The sequence below is a fragment of the Lampetra fluviatilis genome, chromosome 39 (genome assembly GCF_964198595.1).
Source record: "Lampetra fluviatilis chromosome 39, kcLamFluv1.1, whole genome shotgun sequence".
Taxonomy (NCBI): Eukaryota; Metazoa; Chordata; class Hyperoartia; order Petromyzontiformes; family Petromyzontidae; genus Lampetra; species Lampetra fluviatilis.
Genome location: NC_136313.1, coordinates 1,643,103 through 1,664,348, shown reverse-complemented (window position 1 = coordinate 1,664,348; position 21,246 = coordinate 1,643,103). Strand labels below are relative to the sequence as shown.

Genomic DNA, 21,246 nt, shown 5'->3' with positions numbered 1-21,246 from the left:
AGGGGCTTGGTGGGGAGGGAGGGGCTGAGTGGGGAGGGGAGGATGGGAAGGGGCTGGGTGGGGAGGGTGGGGCTGGGTGAGGGGTGGGAGGGGTGGGGCTGGGTGGGGAGGGGCTGGTCACCCCGTGGTGCCCTTATGAAATTCAACGTTTAACCTACTCACGCCGGCTTTTGCCCGCCCTCACAGTCGGGCATATTGCGGAATACACCACGCCGCCGCCGGTTTCCCAGGTAGTTTCCCACCCAAGTACTAAGCAAGCTGAACCCTACTTAGCTTCCAAAATCAGATGATATCGGTCACATCCCAAGTAATGTGGTCAGTCAACCTGCATGTTTTATCCTCGGCCATTGTGATGCGTTTTAAATAAGTGGCCTTTATGCACCAAACGAAAATCTACCCGAGACCCTGACCTCAATATTTAACCTCTATGTGCAGCCTCTGTGACCGCAGCTCTGATATATCCAGGCACAGCTGTGGTTGGGATGAGCACGCTGCTTGTATGTCAGAATGTTCACGCTTGTGGATATGCTGTATTTATGAATAACTTATAATTATACCAAAACACATATTTCCCTCAAGCTCTGTATCCTGGATATTGTTTACTGTTAATGAACAAATAAACGCTGACGTGATAAACATACAATACGGTCATTGACATTCTTTGCCTCATTGTTATTTTCTCCCGTAAAAATACACAGAACGGAGTGGTGCTGTGCATCCAGGCCATTGTTATTCGTGCAGAATGATCGTCAGCATCTCTTCATGCGCCGCAATCAAACGCGACACAGGCGTTGCCACCTTTGGACGTAACAAAATATGGACCAATATCACGCAACACAGGTCTTACACTGCGCTTGAAAATCATATATCCTGGCTAATTCAGTGTTTGGGACAAGGGCGTCACACCATGCACGCTATTTAAGAAGTCAAAATAGTCATAAAGTGTACGGCTATTGCAATTGAAAAATGTGCTGCCCATTGACAATGTATGGTGGCAGCCCTAACACAGTAGAGCCTGTAATATAGTTGATGTCCCAAATACAGGGGTGGGAACATTGTATTACTGCGGGCCGATTACGATGCTCACATCCCTTTAACAACACCTCAGTCTAAACTAAACCTTTTTTATTTTACCAGGTAAGGCCCACTGAGCTATACGGCTCTTTTTCAGAAGTGACCTGGCCACAAATGATAGCTCAACGAAGTGGCTTATTGTGTGGAAATCTATAGCAGCAAAATACAGTACTCGAAACGCATGAAGGAAAGAAAACGGATAAAAGTCCACGCGACCACGTAAACTCCAAATATCCACCATACTCTCTGGGTCTTTCGGTAAAGTCACGTAGATAGAAAAATGTAATAAAAAATAATATATCATGACATTTCGATCGCAACACAAACAATCGTCCTCAGGCGGAAAAACATAATCCAGCAGTGGAACTGCTGAACCAGGGAGAAACACAGCGAGAGAGCTGTTACAACAAGAGGTTACATATGTGGCGAAGGTCAAGCAGGCGGGGTCTGAGCTGGAAAGGAAATCCATCCCCGCACGCAAGCACGTCAGTTGTCTTAATGGGGGAGATGAGGGAGAGAGAGATTAGGGAAAGAGATTAACATGAAATGAGCTTCCGTCCCCGCATAAGAGTATCGTCCCCGCACATGCCCACAACAGCAGTGTTAATTGGAGATTAGCACTATGTTGATGGGAGAGATTAGGCAGAGAGATTAGGGGGATTAGTAGGTTAATGTCACGTCTATGTGTAACACAAGCTGCGGTGCTGCAAACTGCGCTGTGAGAGGCAAGCGCGTCTACACAAGAAAGCCACCACAACTGTGGTCGCGCCAGTGAGACACAAAGCCCATCACACAGCCAGAACCATCGATACATCGAGGCTAAGGGAGCAGAGGTGGCCATGTTAGTTAGACCCCAGCCCGTTAATACAGACACCTAACAGCAGACTTCCAAGTTCACCACTTGTTCAGACCAACCAAACGAGATCTTGCACAATATTATTTTAATATTCTTTGGTTCTTTCGGTAAAGTCACGTATATAGAATAGTACAAATAAAGTGAATAAAAAAATAAAGAAAAATAATATTTAGAAACACAAATGTAGACTGTAGCCTGGTTCTTAATCGGAGTGAGTGTACTGGCAATCTATAATGTAGACTGTACCCTGGTTATTAAGTGTGGTGAGTGTACTGGCAGTCTATAATGTAGACTGTAGCAATGGTTATCAAGCTGTGTGAGTGTACTGGCAGTCTATAATGTCGACTGTAGCCTGGTTCTTAACCTCTGTGAGTGTAGTGGCAGTCTATCATGTAGACTGTAACCTGGTTTTTAGCTGGTGAGCGTATTGGCAGTCTATGATGTAGGCTGTAGCAATGGCTATTAAACTGAGTGAGCGTTATAACCAGGCTACAGTCTACATTATAGACTGCCAGTGCACTCACTCCGATTAAGAACCACGCTACAGTCTACATTTGTGTTTTTAAATATTATTTTTCTTTATTTTTGTATTCACTTTATTTTTATTATTATGTTTCTATCTACGTGACTTTACCGAAAGGACCAAAGAGTATGAATTTCTGCAGTCACGAAAGTTTTAAGTCAAAATTATTTTAAGTTACTTCACACCTTACATTATACGTATTTAAGCATTCATTGTGCAATTACGTATTTAATTGTAACACCTGGATAATCCCTTGTAATGGGACATCTCGTTTGCAAAGATGACCATGGAAGAAATGATAAGGCTGACAAAGGGCTGAATTTAGTGTTCATGGAAATGACGTGGATTTTGTCCAGAAAGTGGTATAATATCTGGGTATCGCACCCCTGAATAAGCCGGTATTTCGAGAACACAATGCAAGCTATATATATGTGTAAAACTTTTTTCGCACCGTACATAGCCAACCGTGTTAATCGGAGGTGCATATCCGTATTTTAACTCATTAACAGAATGTTATTTTCATGTCTAGTCAATCATTGCAATAGACGTTATTTTTGTCGCAAACATGTTTTGACGCGTATATGTTGCCATCGGACGAAACGGTAGCAAAGCGGATAGCACACTTTGTCATATAAACTTCGCCAGCTGAGTTCCATTCCCTGCTAACATCCGTGGCGAGTGATGTCCAACCCGTTCCTGTGCCTCCCCACCCTCTTCACGAACCCGCACTGACCAGCATGGTGAAGTATGGTCAACGAAGGTCACCCGTTCGATTCAATTTCCCGACGCGGCAGTGCATGACAATGGGGCAACTTTCTGTAAATCTACCCCGACTCTCTCCATCCAGCAGCAGTGTGCGTGGGTCACACCACATCACTGCGGTGTGACCCGTGGCAACTCCAACCAAGACATCTGGCCAGCGTAGAAGTCATCGAAACACTCTCTGTAGCTCCCTCCAGCGGTGGCCCTTTTCAACCAGCAGTGGGGTGAACAAGGAATTGCAGGGCTGCGCCTTTAACATTTAGCTACGGCACTGCGGGTGTATTAGCCATGCAAGACGGTGCCGTCCGCTTCACTCATAGTCGACGATAAATATCCCGTGATGTCATTCGAAGAGAAGTAGTGATTCAAGAGCCGAATGGCTCACTGGGCTATACCAAATAAATGGAACTGAAGGCCATTGTGTGCTAGCGCCATGGGGTGTCATAAAAAAAAATATTGATTTATTTTGCAAACACGTAGCAACAGCGCCCCCTACTGTGAAAACTTGGCAGGGCCTCCCAGAACAAGAGTTCAGAGACGGTATCGATATTATCTCCATCTCCATATATATAAAAGGCAAAGTTGTGATTACGTGTGTCTGTTCAAAATGTTTAGCGTACTTCCCGACATGCAACAAACTTGAAATTTGCCATGTGGGTACTTTCCAGACTGTACACCATGCAAACATTATTAAAATATAGACTTTTGTATTTTTTTCTGTGGGGGGGGGCGCAATAATGCATATATTTTGCACGGCAAGTGAGCGGTGACGTCACATACCTATCATGTCACCCGCATGCGGAAGCGTGACGTAGTGTGCCTGGTGACGTCACGCCGTGTATCCCACACAAATGCGCGGCTGGGGGGGGGAATAGGTAATAAACTTTTAATTAGCCATGTGGCTCGCTCCCATACTGTACACAATGTAAAACGTATAAAAATAGACTTTTGTATTTTGGGGGGGGGGGGGTGACCATGAAGTGTGTGGCGAGAATCGATATCTGGTGAGCGTTTGTGATATCGATTAAACGGGAATAGGACGATTCTAAAGAAATCTACAACCTTCGATTACTTTGCGCGGTTTAAAGAATCGAATCTTGGCGCGCGAGCTTAACTTTTTTTTCCCACGGGCGTTGGGTTTTATTTTATTTTTTTATGAATCAGATAATGATAAAAGTTTTCTTTTCATTTGTATTTGTTATGTTTTTAGCGTTTTGACAAGTTTTAAAATATATATATCCCCCGGGCAACGCCGGGTACTTCCCGCTAGTATGTATATAATTTTAAACCCAGTTTTCTACTTTTATGGCCTCGTTCGAGTGAATTATTTTTCATTTTTAATGTCACAGTGTGTTTGATTAATGTCTTGAGCTATTATTTGTAATTGTGCACCAGGCTCTACCGCAGTATCCCCAAATGTTTAATTTGAAATCGATCACGGCCTTACCGGTTACGAATGATCTAACTGTTCATACGCCAATGCAATAACTTGTTAACCACGAAACAATTTTAAATGTAATTATCATCAAGCCGCACGGTGTAAGTGACCGAAGTGATATGAAGAAGGGCCATTACCACCCAGATCACCATCGCATACCGATCAACCTTTTTATCGATCAATGCAGACCTATGAGACCTTACTGGTCACCACGTGCCCCTATAAATCTCTACGTTCATCCTAAAAAATCCCATCACAAGGGAGAAACACAAATAGACAATCACCACTACTACGAAAGCTTTAAATCGAAACACATTTATACGTACGCGATCTAACCCAAGGACGAAAAAAAAACCTTTATTAAGGATAATTTTAGTGGCGAAAGCCGAGGTGGTTGACGTTTTACTTATACTTCAGTTTTAAAAAAAAAGATTCGATCCATGAAAAAATCTGAATAGGTTTTACCCTTTCTTATTCTTTCATACTTTGTTATATTTTCAACATTTCTGATTTTTTTCTTATATTTTCATACTTTCGATACTGGCCAAAAAGAAGTCCCACAAATCGACCAAAAGGAATCGATCCGCGCCGACTGGAAACGCATTCAGTAGCGGAATCGAATCGACGAGCGGGCCTAAGATGTCGGGTCCCCCCGCGCCGCTGTAACCGCTTCAGGTTCCCCGCTGCCTCCTCCACCACCACCACCAGCAACACACCCCCCCCTCGTCCCGCCACAGCAACAACCACCCCCGTCCCAACGCCGCCGCCTCCTCGGCAGCGTGAGACCCTCCGGCCGTGTCGCTCTCCCTCACGCTGCTGCTGTCCTCCCCTATGCCCCTCATGGTGTCCGTGTACCGCAGGTGCGGCTCGGGTCGGGCCGCGGGGCCGTCGGGGCGAAGCGGCTCGTGCACAACGCGGCGGCGGCGGCGGCGGCGGGGAGACGGCACCAGGTAAACGCCGGTAGTTGTCGTTTGTATTTGACTTGGCGAATAGTCGAGAATCGCGGTGATTTCCCAACCCCGCCCGCTCAAGTTGAGCGAGCGTGGAATGCCCGGGCTGTCGACTCTCTACCATCGCCGTCAGTTTTTTATAAACACCCCCGCACCCCCCCACTCACCACCCCCCCACCCCCCCACTCACCACCCCCCCACCCACTCATCCCCCCCCCACCCACTCATCCCCCCCCCACCCACTCATCCCCCCCCCACCCACTCATCCCCCCCCCACTCATCCCCCACTCACCCCCCACTCACCCCCCACTCACCACCCACCCACTCACCACCCCCCCACCCACTCACCCACTCACCACCCGCCCACTCACCACCCCACCCACTCACCACCCCACTCACCCACTCACCACCCCACTCACCCACTCACCCACTCACCCACTCACCACCCCACCCACCCACTCACCCACCCACTCACTCACCCACCCACTCACCACCCCACTCCCCCACCCACCCCACCACTCCCACAAAGTGGTAGTCGTTTTATCGACCCCCTCGAAGGGATAGTGGGCCGAGACCAACACCCCCCCCCCCCCTCCTGACACGCTTCCAATTGTGAGCCGATCGATCTCGCGCTCATCCAGCGGTGGATCTGACAAGAGGGCCTCCTGTGTACGGCCAATGGACTGTACCGTGTATTTCACGCGTCTCCTCTCTAGCCACTGGTATCCGCAACATTCACGACGATGTTAAGGTATATATGTACGTATATACAGGGTGTGACATGAGTCTGGAATCGTAGGGAAAGTAAAAATTTAAAAGGCAATACCGCTTTCATTCAAATTCAACAGCGACCATTTTCCACGAATCGAATTATCAGGACTCGTTCTTCCTTACTACTCAGACATCTTGGGCCTGCAGAAACAAAAACGTATATGAGTTCGTTATTGTTACCTATGATGCCAGACTTATTACCTATGCTGCCAGACTTATAGGCCGCCCTATATATTTGAATACAATTGCGATAGTTGGTCACATAGGGGACTGCATCGTTAAACCCCATGTAGGAAGTGAGAATGTGGAGGTTAGTAGAGGTTTTATTTTGTCTACAGAGACATGTTCTTTGATCCAGGACGAGTTAAGAAGTCGGCATATTATGTCGATATGCTTGAGGCAGGGGTAGTCTGTTTTACTGCATGGGTTAGGGCAGAGGACTGGACTTGAACAAAAGTGACTGAGGAATATTGAGATTTGAATATAGCTGCACGTGGATGATCCTAGGAATTAAATTTCAGACTTGCGTAGGACATGTGGAGTTGGGACAGAACGTGATGGGAAAGCGGTGTTGGATGTGATTGGTAAGAGTAGGAGTAGGTTGATTACTTGTGCAAGACAGAGAAGTGCAAGTCACCTAGACAGGCACTGGAATGACACCCAGAGGTTGGTGACCAATGAGAAGACCTAAAAGTCCAAATGGTGGCGATACTACATAAAGAGAACAGATGCTTGGAGGTCACTGTCAGCTTCTAGCCGTGTGGAAATTCCACGTTGACCTCTTCACTTTGACATTAAACACACAAAACACGAGCGTAATCGCTGACCCAGTAGGACCATTACACGCTAACCAATGTCAGCAGTCTGTAAACGTCGCAAAGTAACCAGTTAGAATACGAACCAATTATCAGCACTGTAAACACTCCATGCTCAAGCAAGCATTGGGTGGTATTCGCCCTCGTTGGCAACCCGAGGACGGTGATGGAACTTACACTTTCCTATGCCAAGATAATGTTTATCCCATTGGACAATAACTTGATTTCCCACGAAGTGCTACTTAAGTTTATCGACCCTCGATATATCAGAGATTTGAACGGTTCACCTTTCTATTGTGAGTGAATCTTTCTAATCGCACTGCCACCCTGGCAGATGAGTTGTAATGCTCATGTGCAAATGCTAAATAATGCAAACAGTGTAGATGCTAAAATGTGTCCACACTGGTTACGCATTAACCTAATCAGACTCTCGTGGACAAGCGTAAAATATGGCACGCTGTCTAATTTATATAAATGTTTTATTTAAATGATTAATTTGAATGATTATGATTGCGTGCATGCAGAGATTTGTACCTGGACTTACGAAGACTTGAAGGAAATGGAGCAACAGGAGATGGACGACGTGTGCGGAGAAGATGAGATCAACTTGCACGGAGAGCACGTGCATGAACAAAATGGAAGTGAAGGGTGGGGTGTCCAGTGTGAGAAGTTGACTTTACAAGAAGACCCACCGCAGTGTGGAACGTGGCAGGAGGAGGAGGAGGAAGAAGACCACACGGCGATGCGGCGAGGGGAGAGTGCGGAGACACAGGAGGGGGATGGAGGAGAGGAGACCCACACGTTGGCGGAGAGTGGATTATGGGGGGACACTGGTGACGACCACACGGAGATGCAGCGAGGGGAGAAGGTGGATACGCAGGAGAGGGACGCAGGAGAGGAGACCTTCGCCGTGGCGGAGAGTGGGACACGGGACACCGATGACGAGTTTGAGGAAGATGGCGTTAGAGCAGAGGAGCTCTCAGACCTTCCGGAGGACGCAGAGATCCTGCGGAGAGAGCTGATTCTGTGCCGTAAGCGGCTGCAGAAAGCCGAGCAGCTTCACGGCACAGTTCAGCGCTACAATGATGATCTGCGTGCTCAGGTGCCAAATCATTCTTCGAAGTCATGTGTTCAATCTTATAAAGTATGCTGTCGGCTACTTAGATGGCCTTTTTGTACATCTATTCTGCGCCTCTTATCTCGTAACATCCACCCCCATATCTCATTCAACTACATTCTTCTCTTTCACCTTTTGTCTCCTTATACTTGTTCTGTCCTGCACTGGAATCTACATAGCCCTTCTAATTGCATCTTCTTTGCCTCTTCTCTAGCCTCCCTTTCCTTTTAGAAAATATTCGCAACCTCTGCTAAGGCTATGACTTCTTCATTCCACCTCCTTTGTATGTATAACATCTTTCGCACCATACGTAGCCCACCGTGCTAATCGGAGGTACTTGTTTCTTCCCAGCATCTGTCTCCGCATTCTCACCTTTATTCTTTCAAGCACACTTCCTCAGTGCCCACATCTCTGCACCATGTAATAGCACTGCTCCTCTCACTATTCCACATGCTTGATTATTACACACAAAAATAACTTGGTCGCCAGTTGTAATGAAAGTGACTGAAAATCGCTTGCCTTGACACGTTCTTTCGGTAAAGTCCCGTAGAAGGGAAATAATAAAATAATATTAATATAAAACAATAAAAATTCTCACGACGTTTCGACTGCAACACAAGCAATCATCATCAGGTGTGAAATCCACAGCAGTCGAAACGTCGTGAGAATTTTTATTGTTTTATATTAATATTATTTTATTATTTCCCTTCTACGTGACTTTACCGAAAGAACCAAGAATATGAATCCCTGCAGTCACGAAGGCTTTAAATAAAAATTTAAGAGCATCTTTGGCAATAATTTGTTTATATTTCACATAGTGCTGGTGGCATGTTTGTGTTTTGACAGGTGGAGGTGCTTAGCAAGCAGGTGCACGAATTGAAGAAGTGTCGGAGGCAGAAGACGAATGCGGAAACCCAAACTGATGACACTGCCGACACTGCCCAGCTTGGTAAATAGACACTTTGGATTGTTATTATTGTTTTTTCTTAGCGCAATGACGCATCGCATGCTTTGACAAGATCGACGTTTTTAATTGTTGTACCGCAGGCTACGAGTATGGGCTTTCGGAGTATCAATCAGTAGAGGCGGCGGAGTCTGAGCAGCAGCCGCAGCAGCCTCTGGAAAATTCAACATCACGGATTCAAAATCCGACCGTGGAAGCCGCAGCTGCAGAGGCGGAGGCGGAGGGGGTGTCGTTGGCGGACAGCCTACGAGCAGCGGCCGAGGACGCCATGCAGCAGTCGGGCATGGTGTACGACGAGGGAACGGGACTGTACTACGACTACACCACGGGGTTCTACTACGACGCTGTAAGCCCACCGTTCCTGCATTGTCCGCCCATGTAATTTTAAGTGGAATTATTCTTCCCCTGCCTGTGGCTGTAAAATGGGATTTACAACTTTTTAAGTCGGTCAATTGCTGTCCTCTATTGCAAGGAAGGGTAATTGTACCAAACATTTTACATAACAATTTTCTCTTGCAATGCAGTGCTAATTATATTTGGTTAAAGTAAGTTATTTGTGCTTGTAGACCAAAAATATTTATGTGTTGCAGTTTGTGGTTAATCAACCCCTAGACTGATACGGTGTGAGCTGGTCCTCATCCAGCAGCAGAGTGACAAGAGGGCTGTAGATATTTTGTGGCAGTTTTTAACTAATTTAACCAGAAGACTGAACACCATTTATTGTTGGTTGACTGTTGGGCCTTCCACACGTATGTTTCGCACCATTGCTTAAACTATCGAATCTGTTCCTCCAGATATAAATGTTTGTGTTTTGTATTTTTACAGACCACACAAATGTATTATGACCCCAACAACGGGCATTACTATTACTTTGACAGCGAGAAGGGTACATATGAATACTACACGTCGGTTGACCTCCAGCCAGCAGAGGGCACCACCAAAACCAAGAAGAAAAAAACTAAGAAAAAGGATTTGGAGGTGAGAACTTTACATTGGCTGACTGCTCATTGCTGTTGGTTCTGTATTTTGAGTGTGGACTTGAATATAATAACAAATATGGTGGGGATATAATGTGAGGTGTGTGTTACTGAACGAGTCTAATTGTGCGCTATTAATAGCATGGAAGGTATTGCAAACCAAACAGCAGCTTTTGTGAAGAAAAGTCATGTGCTTGTAGTACTATAAATATACATGATAAACGTGATATTTTATAACAAATTCTTCAGAGTATTGATTTCTACATCTGTAATTTTTGTTTTGATTAGGCAGAGCTCTATAAGGTGACAGGCTCATTGAAAAATCTGAACCTATCTGGATACTCTGGCCATTTTGATGGTAAACAATATTTTTCATTTTCTTTACACATACTACAGTACAATTTTTATTTGCTTAAACTGCAATACATATATTTTTCATTTTCAGTAAATTTTGAAAATGCACTGTTGCCTACTTTATTGAGGGCGATATTGGCACGTAAAATAAAGATTGATTGATTTACATCTTATTGAATTGCATAGTGTGGCAAGATAGGGCAGTTGAGGCTATTATTTTAGCACCAAAGTTTCCGCTCTAGCTGCTGTTTGGTTACATGCAAACCTCCTTTCTAATTGGCCACGCGCTTCATTCGGAATATACTGCAGTAAACTATTATTGCAATGAATGTCACTACTCATTTGTATTGACAGATTCCTTCAATTGATTAACCTCGCAAATTGAATTTTAACACAGCGATCATTCTTGAAAGCAAAACATAGTGATTGTCGATATTTTCTGTTTTGGCTTTCAAGAAAGAAGAAAAAGCTCGCCGTAGTCCAAAGCGGCGCAGCAGGGAGCGGAAACGTGGCCGGGAGGCAGAGCGGGAGAGGTCTAAAAAGCGGCTCAAAACATCGGGGCGGCACCACAGAAAGGCCGCCGTCGACTGTATCACGGACGATGAAGATGAGGAAAGGGAAAGGAGGGAAAAGAGGAGGAGGCGCAGGCGGAGGAGTAGTTCCACAGAGCGTGGTAGCGAGACGGAGGAGGGCGAGATATCGGACTCTGAAGACTCCGCCTCGACCAGTAGCCACAGCTCCTCCGATAGCAGCACCCAAAGTAACGTCTGCGATGACTCGGAAGGTGATTACATGTTCAAGATGATAAATATTGCAAGTGTCAATCGGGGCGTGAACGAACATGTAAATAATGGCACTATTATCACCATACTTAGGTTGTCACAGATACATTTCGATTTAAAGCTTTCATGACTGCAGGGATTCATCTTCTTGGTTCTTTCGGTAAAGTCACGTAGAATGGAAATAATAAAATAATAAAATAAAACATTAAATAATTCTCACGACGTTTCGGCCACAACGCAAGCAGCCGTCCTCAGGTGAAGACCAGGTCTGTGAGAATTATTTTATTATGTTTTATTTTATTGTCACAGATACTTACATGTAAAGCCATTTTGTCAGTTCAATGGTTGATGAGGACCTCCCCACGATCCACAAGGTGTGTTGTTTGACTGTACTTCACCAGTGTGGGTCAGTGCCTGATTTCTGATGGCAAGGATAATAAATGTAGGAGCGTAGAATCACAGTACAACACTGAATGTGTCTGTACTTCCTCTGCTGCCCACGACTTAAGTCGACCGTCCAAGAACCATCCCGGCTCAATCCTACTTACGAGATCTGACGAGATTGGCTACATTACGGGTGATTTAGTCACGTGTTGTTTACTTAGATTTCACAGATATGTGTTCCTGTTTAAAAAAAAGTAAAACTGCCAGACTAGTACTGGTGTTGTTTTGCTGGTTAATTGGTATTTAAATTAACCGCTTTTGATGTTTCTCTTGCGCTAAAGTAGAGCAGCAGTGGCCACCCTGCATCAGGGTGATGGTGGTTCGCTCTCCAGTTCTCAATCTGGGCACTCTCTTCATCATCACATCGGACACCATCGCCACTATCGGCAGGTATGATCCCTGCCACATCAGTGACTGAAACTCGGACATTTGAGAAATCCCCCCTTTTATAGGTGTTGTTTTCCCGAAGACACAGACAGATGTCCTGATTTGATAGATACATCTATTTTGAATTTCAGGGCAAAGGACATGGACCACACCATCAGCATTCCAGAAATGGGTGTCAGCAAGGTATGAAGCTAATGGAGCACATTGTTTATAGAAGATAAGCAATTATCCTTCAGTGTTTGCAATATCATTGTATATCTTTTTTTCCCTTCGGTAGTTTCATGCAGAAGTGCACTTTGACCCTGAGAGGCAGAAGTATGTCCTCATGGACCAGGGCAGCCAGAACGGGACTATCATCAATGGAAACAGAATCCTGCAGGTACTGCACACACAGCAAAACAAATTTCATTATTTAAGACATTGTTCAATCACAATCTTAAATATGTCAGAGCTGGCAAGTTGCAAACAAGCCGATTATTTCTGGTGACGTAAGTATGTTGAACTTCTTCAGCACCGTATGTAGCCAATCGTGCTAATCGGAGGTGATATGGGATGGTAACAGTGACACAAATGATAGTGGGTTCAGTTATATTCATATGAAAGGTGAGTAGGATTGTAAAGCTCTCTTATTGAATTTTTTTACATTTTTCCCCAGTATTATTCTGATTGCGCTATCGGCGTCATGTCACGGGACAAATAAACTATTTCGAACTCTCGCAGAACATTGCAAGCCTTTGTGTAAGAGAAGATCCAACAGAAACAGATATCACAAAGCTACCTCTGAGAGCCTTTCAAGTGACCTGGTCCATGCCTTGGAGGCCAGCAATGTGTCACCCGTTCTACTACGCGAGAGAAGTTTGCCACATTACGTGCGGAGTCAGATTTAATCTAACGTGATGTATATTTGTGTGCAGTCAATTTTTACCATGATTAGATCATCGACTTGCTACACCTTCAGCTCCCGGTTTGATCATAGGTGGCAGCCTGCATTTGAACCCAGGATCTCTGGGTGGAAGCTCAGCTCTTTGTCCTGTGTGTCACCCAGCCCACCTCGTAAAGATTCCTTATGCAAGTCTCTTACGGGTGAAGTTGATGTGCATTGTGTTGGTGAGTTAATTTAGGGGGAGGGGGGAAGATTAACAGCAGGTGGTGATTAATTTAAGAGGCCCAGCAAGTTCCTGAGTAGGTCCTGGTATGGTACCTATTGTGTAGAGCAGCATATAAAACGGGCTACGAACAGCGCTAGAGAGGGGGAGGAGGAAGGGAGACATGGGCTTATGTGTCGGTGGATCCGAAGTTGGGTCCGGTGCAGCACTGGGATTAGGTTATGCAAGTCGAACACACAGACTAACGATCAACCTATCCGAACTTTCCTCTCTTCAGCCAAAAGAGCACAGCGACCCCCACCCCCTGGACCATGGTGATGAGGTGAAGTTTGGGGAGACTGTGCTCTCCTTCCACATCCACCCTGCCTCCGAGACATGCGATGGCTGCGAGCCGGGGCAAGTAATCGCGCACCTGCGTCTGAACCAGAAGCAAGCTCCACAGACTGGTAAGCTAGCATGCACAGCAAACGCACATCTGCTGGTTAGCTAATAGCCTTACCAGTGTTACATTCATCATAATTTGTATTTTAGTCACATTCTTTGTGGATCTCGTTCGTCATCATTCCCTTAGTCGAATCAGCTCAACCAGTAAACAAAAAAAGTAGCCCTACTCTTCGTTATGAAATGTTGGTGTGAGGGTAGGCAATTTCCCCACTCTCTGAATATGAGCAATATGAGCTAATCAATTAACTCACTAATTATTTGTTGTATATATAGCCAATTACCATTTTGTTTGCCTTCCTCGGTGCATAGCAGTCTCTAATAGCATCAATCATCTTAGTCCGTTTTCTTCGTTCAGACTAGTTAATTTAGTCTTGTCATAGTGCTGCTTAGATCATAGGCAAGTTTGATAAATTTCACTCACTGAATCATTTCACACAAAACACCCATTTCACAAATATTTTCTTTACCGATTTCATTCAAATGATTAACATATCTTGCTCTTGTTAACCTTTAGCTTCCAGTGTTGTCTGGGGGGGAGGGGGTTCCCTGAAATGTTGGTTTGTTTATATTTTGCTATTGCCTGGAAATTGGCTGTATAAAAATGCAATCGTCAGAATTGAAGTTGTTGTGTGTGCATCACTGTACCCACACAAGGTTTTTCGTTGCTGAGCAAGAAAGAGAAGGAGAAAATTCGCCTCAAGGAGTTGAAACAGATGAAAGCAAAATATGGCCTTCAGGTATTGGCAGAATTTCGCGACTCCTCAAATTACATTCTTGACATTTTCTTCCTGCAGTATTTGTCATCGTAGGACCAAACGACCATACACAACAACAAGCGCGTTTAAATGTGTAAATCTGCACTCGGAAGTGTAAAGTCACATCTGAATGTCACCTATCCGCTCTGTGCATGGTGTCACAAATTTTCTAAAGATGTTCACAATTCGATCGTTTCACACACAGTAATGCGTTTTTAATATCACGTACATTCACTTCTGAAGCACAGCAAAGCAGTTCGCCATGTTTATAGCAGTTTGCGCATTATTTTTTTCCAGTAACCTGTATTTGCATGTTCTCTATAGGTTTTCACGAATCGGATATTTTCACATTTGTTGCTACGTTACACAGGCGTGAATCGCTTAACGAGCGAGATACGAAAGAAGTTCAACATCAAAACATTCTGTGAAGTACGAAGACTCGTGTAACGATCATCGTTTTCCCAATGATCTCATGTTAAAAGCTGAGCTGTTTCGGCCCCAAAATTTTCCAATCTTGAACGATTTTTTTTACGTGAGAAATACGATTTTTTTTATTTTAATATAAAGTAATACAACATCAAATGTAACACTTGCCACACAGTCGAAAAACCACTGTGATTGCAGGTGCCTGTCCTCGGCGTTCGCAAATAATTTACGCCGCCAGCCATCCAAATTGATAAATAAAAATGATTCTTGTAGAAAGACCACTGATTTAGTGAGACACGCCTGTACTGTATATCCATTTGAAACAAAGGACATGTTTATTAAATCCACCCCTGTCTCACCAGCACACATGTGTCCACTACAGTTAGATCGGCAGGTCTTGTGTAGTGGAGAAAACTGTGGCTACTCCTGATCTCTTTCAAGACGTCTGGCTGTGTGGAAGAATCGGCCAAATACACTCAAGAGGCGCTACCTACAGCTCACTCCATTGGATGCCCTTCTGCCAGCAGTGGCACGTGCAAGCGATTGCAGATCTGCACCTTTACCTAATTCTACATGTAAGTTGAGTTTTCCTTCGGTTAACCGTCTCTGGCCCGTACCTCCTGTGTGGGTGCGTTAGGGGGGTGCGCACGAGGACCAGGAGGTGCTCAACAACTCCAAGTACGCGAACCGTGCAGAGCAGCGCAGACGCACCGTGGGGAGCGAGCACCCCCACCACAAGGACGACGCGCCGGCCTCCTTGCACGAGTGTGTGAGCTGCACACACTTGGGGGGGTCTATGTCCTGAGCACCACCTTGTGTGGAAAGCATTATATGCTGTCCAATTTCGATTTAAAGCTTTCGTGACTGCAGGGATTCATCTTCTTGGTTCTTTCGGTAAAGTGTCTCATTCTTCACCTGAAGACGGCTGCTTGCGTTGTAGCCGAAACGTCGTGAGAATTATTTTATTTTATTATGTTTTATTTTTATTATTTTATTACTTCCCTTCTACGTGACTTTACCGAAAGAACCAAGAAGATATATGCTGTCCGTTAGCCCCTAAGCAGCGTTCACAATAAAATTACCAGTCTGAAAGTGTGTATCTTTGTTGGTTACGCTTTAACAACATCGTTATTTAAAAGCACATGCGACATTACAAAATTTTCTTTAGCTTAATGTACTGCCCTTTGTCATTCCCCTGCTAGATAAAAGCTGTGTCGGTTCTGGGAATTGTTTGACCATATTTGACCCCGATGGTCAGTGCAGGTAGACAAAAGTGTGGTTGCCTGGATCAGTTTGGACTCGCCACTGATGGTAGCCATGGCTAGCGGTTGCTGGGGTCACAGTGCAGTTTATGAACCACTAATAAAATGCATAAAGGATACAATCTTAATTAAATGATGAAAGGGGCGCCACTGTGGCGAGATTTTAACTACCTCGCCTGGTATACAGGAGGTCGTGGATTCGGTCCCGACCCTGATGCCTGTATATTTGGAGTTTGCATGTTCTCCCTGTGGTTGCGTGAATTTTTATCCGGGTACTCCGGTTTTACCCTCACATTCAGAAACATCCCTTTTTAGAGCATTTGACTACTATACATTTTCACGTGATAAGCCACTTAGTTGAGCTATCATTTGTGACCAGGTCGCTTCTTAAAATGGAGATGTATAACTCAGTGGGCCTTACCTGGTAAAACATTTTTTTAGTTTCATAGCATGTAGCCCAGCCATGTTACTGCTTGACGGCCATTCTGTCCTACAGGGAGATCGACAGAGGGAACAAGGGGCGGAAGCTGCTTGAGAAGATGGGATGGAAGCACGGAGAGGGCCTGGGAAGGGACAGTGCTGGCATTAAGGAACCGGTTGGTGCCACCACACACACACACTTGTACAGGGTGTGGCAAAAAGCAGGAACCATACATCGATACAATACATTATTACACGTTCCTGCGGAGGGAGCTGGTAGGAACGTTGGGTTGCTCGGTCAATGGCCAGGGTCAACGGCGGCGTGGTGTATTTCGCAAATATGGCCGACTGAGGGCGGGCACAAGCCGGCGTGAGTAGGTTAAACATTGAGTTTTATAAGGGCACCACGGGGTGACCAGCCCCTCCCCACCCCTCCCACCCAGCCCCACCCTCCCCACCCTCCCCACCCAGCCCCTCCCCACTCTCCCCTCTCCACCCAGCCCGACCCCTCCCATTTTTGGATGCACGACGGACGAACACAATAATCCCCTGTGGGCTGGTGGAACCAGGTGGTTCCTACCAGTAACAGATGCTCCAACTGTGTATGATACATCTAAATCCGTTTCGCACAGGATGCTTGAACGTTCCTGAACATGTCCACATTGGTCTGAACACACTTGGCTTGTATTATGCAGTAAACAATATTTACAACGTGGTCCTGAAATTACGAGTTACTCAACTTTACCACAGCCTGTACTTGAGTTATCACACTGGCAGGCTGATGCAAAATGTTTTTTTAGCTTTGACGTAACTAAAATATCGTGCTTGTCGGCACAGTACAAAATTGTATTAAACTGCTTTATTTGTTAAATGCATATTAAGCGGAACAGTGCTGCATAAGTAAGCTTTTACTGTTGTGAAACTTTCATCATCATCATTAGCCTTGATCAGTCCCCTTGCTGGTTGAAGGCCTCAAGCCATTGTCATTGTTTGTGGTCCCACAATACAACAATCGTGATGAATTGGATGCTTAACTTCATAACGTATGACACAACTCTAGATTTGAAGCTTTCGTGACTGCAAGGATTAATATTCTTAGGTTTTTTCGGTAAAGTCACGTAGGTAAAAAATTAATTAATAAAAGTAAAATAGAATAAAAATCACGACGTTTCGGAGGCAACACAAGCTTCCGTCTTCAGGTGGAACCGTCACAGCACGATTGCTGTATCAAGTGCTGTGACGGTTCCACCTGAAGACGGATGCTTGTGTTGCCTCCGAAACGTTGTGATTTTTATTTTATTTTACTTTTATTAATTTAAATTTTTTACCTACGTGACTTTATCGAAAAAACCTAAGAGTATGACACAACATTTAATTGCACGTTTTTTGTGTTCTATCGTTGACATTTGGGAAATGTGACCCCTTCGTACCCCCCCCCCCCCCCCCCCTTTGTTTTGCTGCAGATCAAGCCGCATGCGATGAACAAACAGGCAGGGCTGGGCTCGGCGCCTCAACTCCCAGCGGACTCTCCGCTCCTGGCGGCCGGAAACAGCCGCCGGGCCCAGAACTGGGAAAAGGCACGGGAGCGATTCGAATCGTTTGCGACGCAAAAGAGCAAAGCTGCTGCTCCTCCTCATCCTCCTAAGAAGGGCCAGTGGGTCTTAGGGAGTGGAAAGAAAACTTGATGATGTCGTCTATTGTGTATACATTAAGGAGCGGTGTATATTTGTAAACATGCAGATGAATGCAGGAAGTACATTTTGTATTCTGTACTGGGAAGTATTTAAAAAAAACGCTTGGATGTACTTTTTTTTCTGAACCATTTGTGAGCATATTCTTGGTTCTTTCGGTAAAGTCACGTAGAAGGGAAATAATAAAATAATATTAGTATAAAACAATAAAAATTCTCACGACGCTTCACACCTGATAATGATTGCTTGTGTTGCAGTCGAAACGTGAGAATTTTTATTGTTTTATATTAATATTTTATTATTTCCCTTCTACGTGACTTTACCGAAAGAACCAAGAATATGAATCCCTGCAGTCACGAAAGCTTTAAATCAAGATTCACTTGTGCAACTGGTTGCTCACAGTAGAGACAACCACTATTTGCAAGCTATTTTGAGTGATTTGGTTGTGCAACTGTTGGCTCATGTGTGAGCCCAACTAAAGGTAAAGGGGTGACAGAGAAACTTCGAGAGGAGCTCAATCAAGCTAGAAAATTCGGATTTGGAGCCAGGAATGTGTGTATCAAGCAAGCAAAGTGACCAAGGGTGATTATAGATTTGAGGTTTTCGTAACTGCAAGGATCCATACTATTTGGATATTTCGATAAAGTCACGTAGATGAAAAATAAAATGAAAATAACTTAATTAAATAACGACGTTTTGGAGGCAACACAAGCTTCCGTCATCAGGGGGAACAGCCACAGCAAAATTACTGAATTTACAGCAAAATTACTGAATTCATAGTAATTTTGCTGTAAATTCGTCAGATGCCAGATGAAAACTAATGAAAGAGAATAAAACGTACTTTTATGCAAATTCTCTCGAGTTCTGTTTCAAATGCATCTTTGTACATGTATAGGTTGTGTTATATTGTTTTGATACATTTGAATGTAAAATATTTTTGAATGATTCATTTAGAAGTAGTAATCGAAAGTACCCGTATTGTAATCTGTATATGGCCATGAATTTTACACAAAAAATGTTCACATTTGGCATGGTACCAGCACATGTGTATAAATAAAAAAAATGCTTCAAACGTATTGTGTCGATGCTTTATTTGGCGCTATTCGATGTTTAGGTTTTGATATGGGAGTGTCAGTGTCGTGGTTCGCACCCTGTATTACAAACTTGATGTCTCGAGTTCGATTCCTTGTCAGGGCTACATCATTTACGACGTATATCTGCACCCGGCCAACCCACACTGACGAGGGTGTTTTAAAAGAATGTTTGAACAATTATCATCATGGACACGGTATTGGATTGGATTTACAAAGGGGCAGTACATTGTATCGCAAAGATCCCCGTGCAGGACCCTCTTGAATAAGAGTTGACGCGTGGCGAGAATATCCTTAGTAAAGGCGAGGCGCACAGAGACGTAACGAATCACGCTTCGGGGTAAACATTGAATACATTGTATTGTTTTTAACTTCTCGTTTGTGTCGTTTTTTTTTATTGTATACCGTAGTTTGCTCAATTAAACCTTGACTAGAAAATGTCGGGCCCTGTGGGACCTCATCTCTCAGGTCCGGTGGAGGGCTTGGGGGGCCTTTGGTCATCAAGTGTAACCCATGATGCAATGGAGGAGTATCATTGGCTCTTGCAGCAAAGGAGCTTGAGCTCGGGGTCTTTTCATCTTTGTGCCGATTAAACACATTCCTACGGAGGGAGCTAGTAGAAACGTTGGGTTGCTCGGTCAATGGCCAGGGTCAACGGCGGCGTGGTGTATTCCGCAAATATGCCCGACTGTGAGGGCGGGCACAAGCCGGCGTGAGGAGGTTAAACGTTGAGTTTTATAAGGGCACCACGGGGTGACCAGCCCCTCCCCACCCAGCCCCACCCCTCCCACCCAGCCTCACCCTCCCCACCCAGCTCCTCCCACCCAGCCCCTCCCTCCCCACCCAGCCCCTCCCTGCACGACGGACACAATAATCCCCTGTGGGCTGGTGTAACCAGGAGGTTCCTACCAGTATCAGTTTGTCGATGTCTTTGCAACTGGCCTTGATGCTGCTCTTCTGCTGCATTTCTTAAACGACTTTCCATGGATTGGCGCACTTGCTCCAACCATTCTGAATGCTATGAACATGTTGGAAAACAATCCCCTCGTGCTATAACATTTTAACACGTCGGCTTTCGCGACCAATATCCATAATACAGGTGTTTTTGAGTGAGATCGCGTAAATGTGTCGTTAAACCCGCCACCACCCGACAGCAAATTAGTAAGATTTGTCACGTAAACAGAACGTGCCAATTCGTTACTCGTCCAGCACACCGATGTGTTTGAGAGCAAATCCGTCGACTTTCTAACACGTTGCACAAGTAGGGAGCGTGCGGTAGCGTCTCGCTGGTGGTGTTTACGGTAACGCGTCTCGCTTGGCATGTTTACAGTAACGCGTCTCGCTTGGCGTGTTTACGGTAATGCGTCTCGCTTGGCGTGTTTACGGTAACGCGTCTCGCTGGTGGTGTTTACGGTAACGCGTCTCGCTTAGCGTGTTTACGGTAACGCGTCTCGCTTAGCGTGTTTACGGTAACGCGTCTCGCTGGTGGTGTTTACGGTAACGCGTCTCGCTTAGCGTGTTTACGGTAACGCGTCTCGTTTAGCGTGATTACGGTAACGCGTCTCGCTTGGCGTGTTTACGGTAACGCGTCTCGCTTAGCGTGTTTACGGTAACGCGTCTCGCTTAGCGTGTTTACGGTAACGCGTCTCGCTTAGCGTGTTTACGGTAACGCGTCTCGCTGGTGGTGTTTACGGTAACGCGTCTCGCTTAGCGTGTTTACGGTAACGCGTCTCGCTTGGCGTGTTTACGGTAACGCGTCTCGCTTAGCGTGTTTACGGTAACGCGTCTCGCTTGGCGTGTTTACGGTAACGCGTCTCGCTTAGCGTGTTTACGGTAA

The 21,246-nt window shown here is 45.1% G+C and overlaps 1 protein-coding gene across 4 annotated transcripts; it reads left to right on the top strand.

Moving 5' to 3' along the window:
* Nucleotides 1–5,266: 5,266 nt before the first annotated feature.
* On the top strand, nt 5,267–19,399 carry AGGF1 (angiogenic factor with G-patch and FHA domains 1). 4 transcript variants are annotated; one of them, XM_078874402.1, is made up of 15 exons: nt 5,267–5,328; nt 5,514–5,603; nt 7,714–8,291; nt 9,153–9,255; nt 9,354–9,616; nt 10,096–10,248; nt 11,058–11,385; nt 12,112–12,217; nt 12,346–12,397; nt 12,492–12,593; nt 13,598–13,766; nt 14,419–14,501; nt 15,583–15,710; nt 16,704–16,803; nt 18,091–19,399. In XM_078874402.1, the coding sequence occupies exons 3-15, from the start codon at nt 7,749–7,751 to the stop codon at nt 18,310–18,312; spliced, it is 2,352 nt and encodes a 783-aa protein (XP_078730528.1). In that variant the 5' UTR covers nt 5,267–5,328; nt 5,514–5,603; nt 7,714–7,748; the 3' UTR covers nt 18,313–19,399. The 4 variants fall into 4 exon arrangements, with proteins under 4 accessions (XP_078730528.1, XP_078730527.1, XP_078730530.1 ...); XM_078874401.1 differs by having other exon boundaries at nt 12,109–12,217; XM_078874404.1 differs by lacking the exon at nt 11,058–11,385 and adding an exon at nt 10,536–10,605.
* Nucleotides 19,400–21,246: the final 1,847 nt, after the last annotated feature.

Bases quoted from the DNA above. Each gene is read 5' to 3' on its own strand.
- AGGF1 (XM_078874401.1), top strand. From the start codon at position 7,749: ATGGAGCAACAGGAGATGGACGACGTGTGCGGAGAAGATGAGATCAAC. The intron at 12,398-12,491 runs GTATGAAGCTAA...TCCCTTCGGTAG, and splicing joins CAGAAATGGGTGTCAGCAAG to TTTCATGCAGAAGTGCACTT. The intron at 12,594-13,597 runs GTACTGCACACA...TCCTCTCTTCAG, and splicing joins ATGGAAACAGAATCCTGCAG to CCAAAAGAGCACAGCGACCC.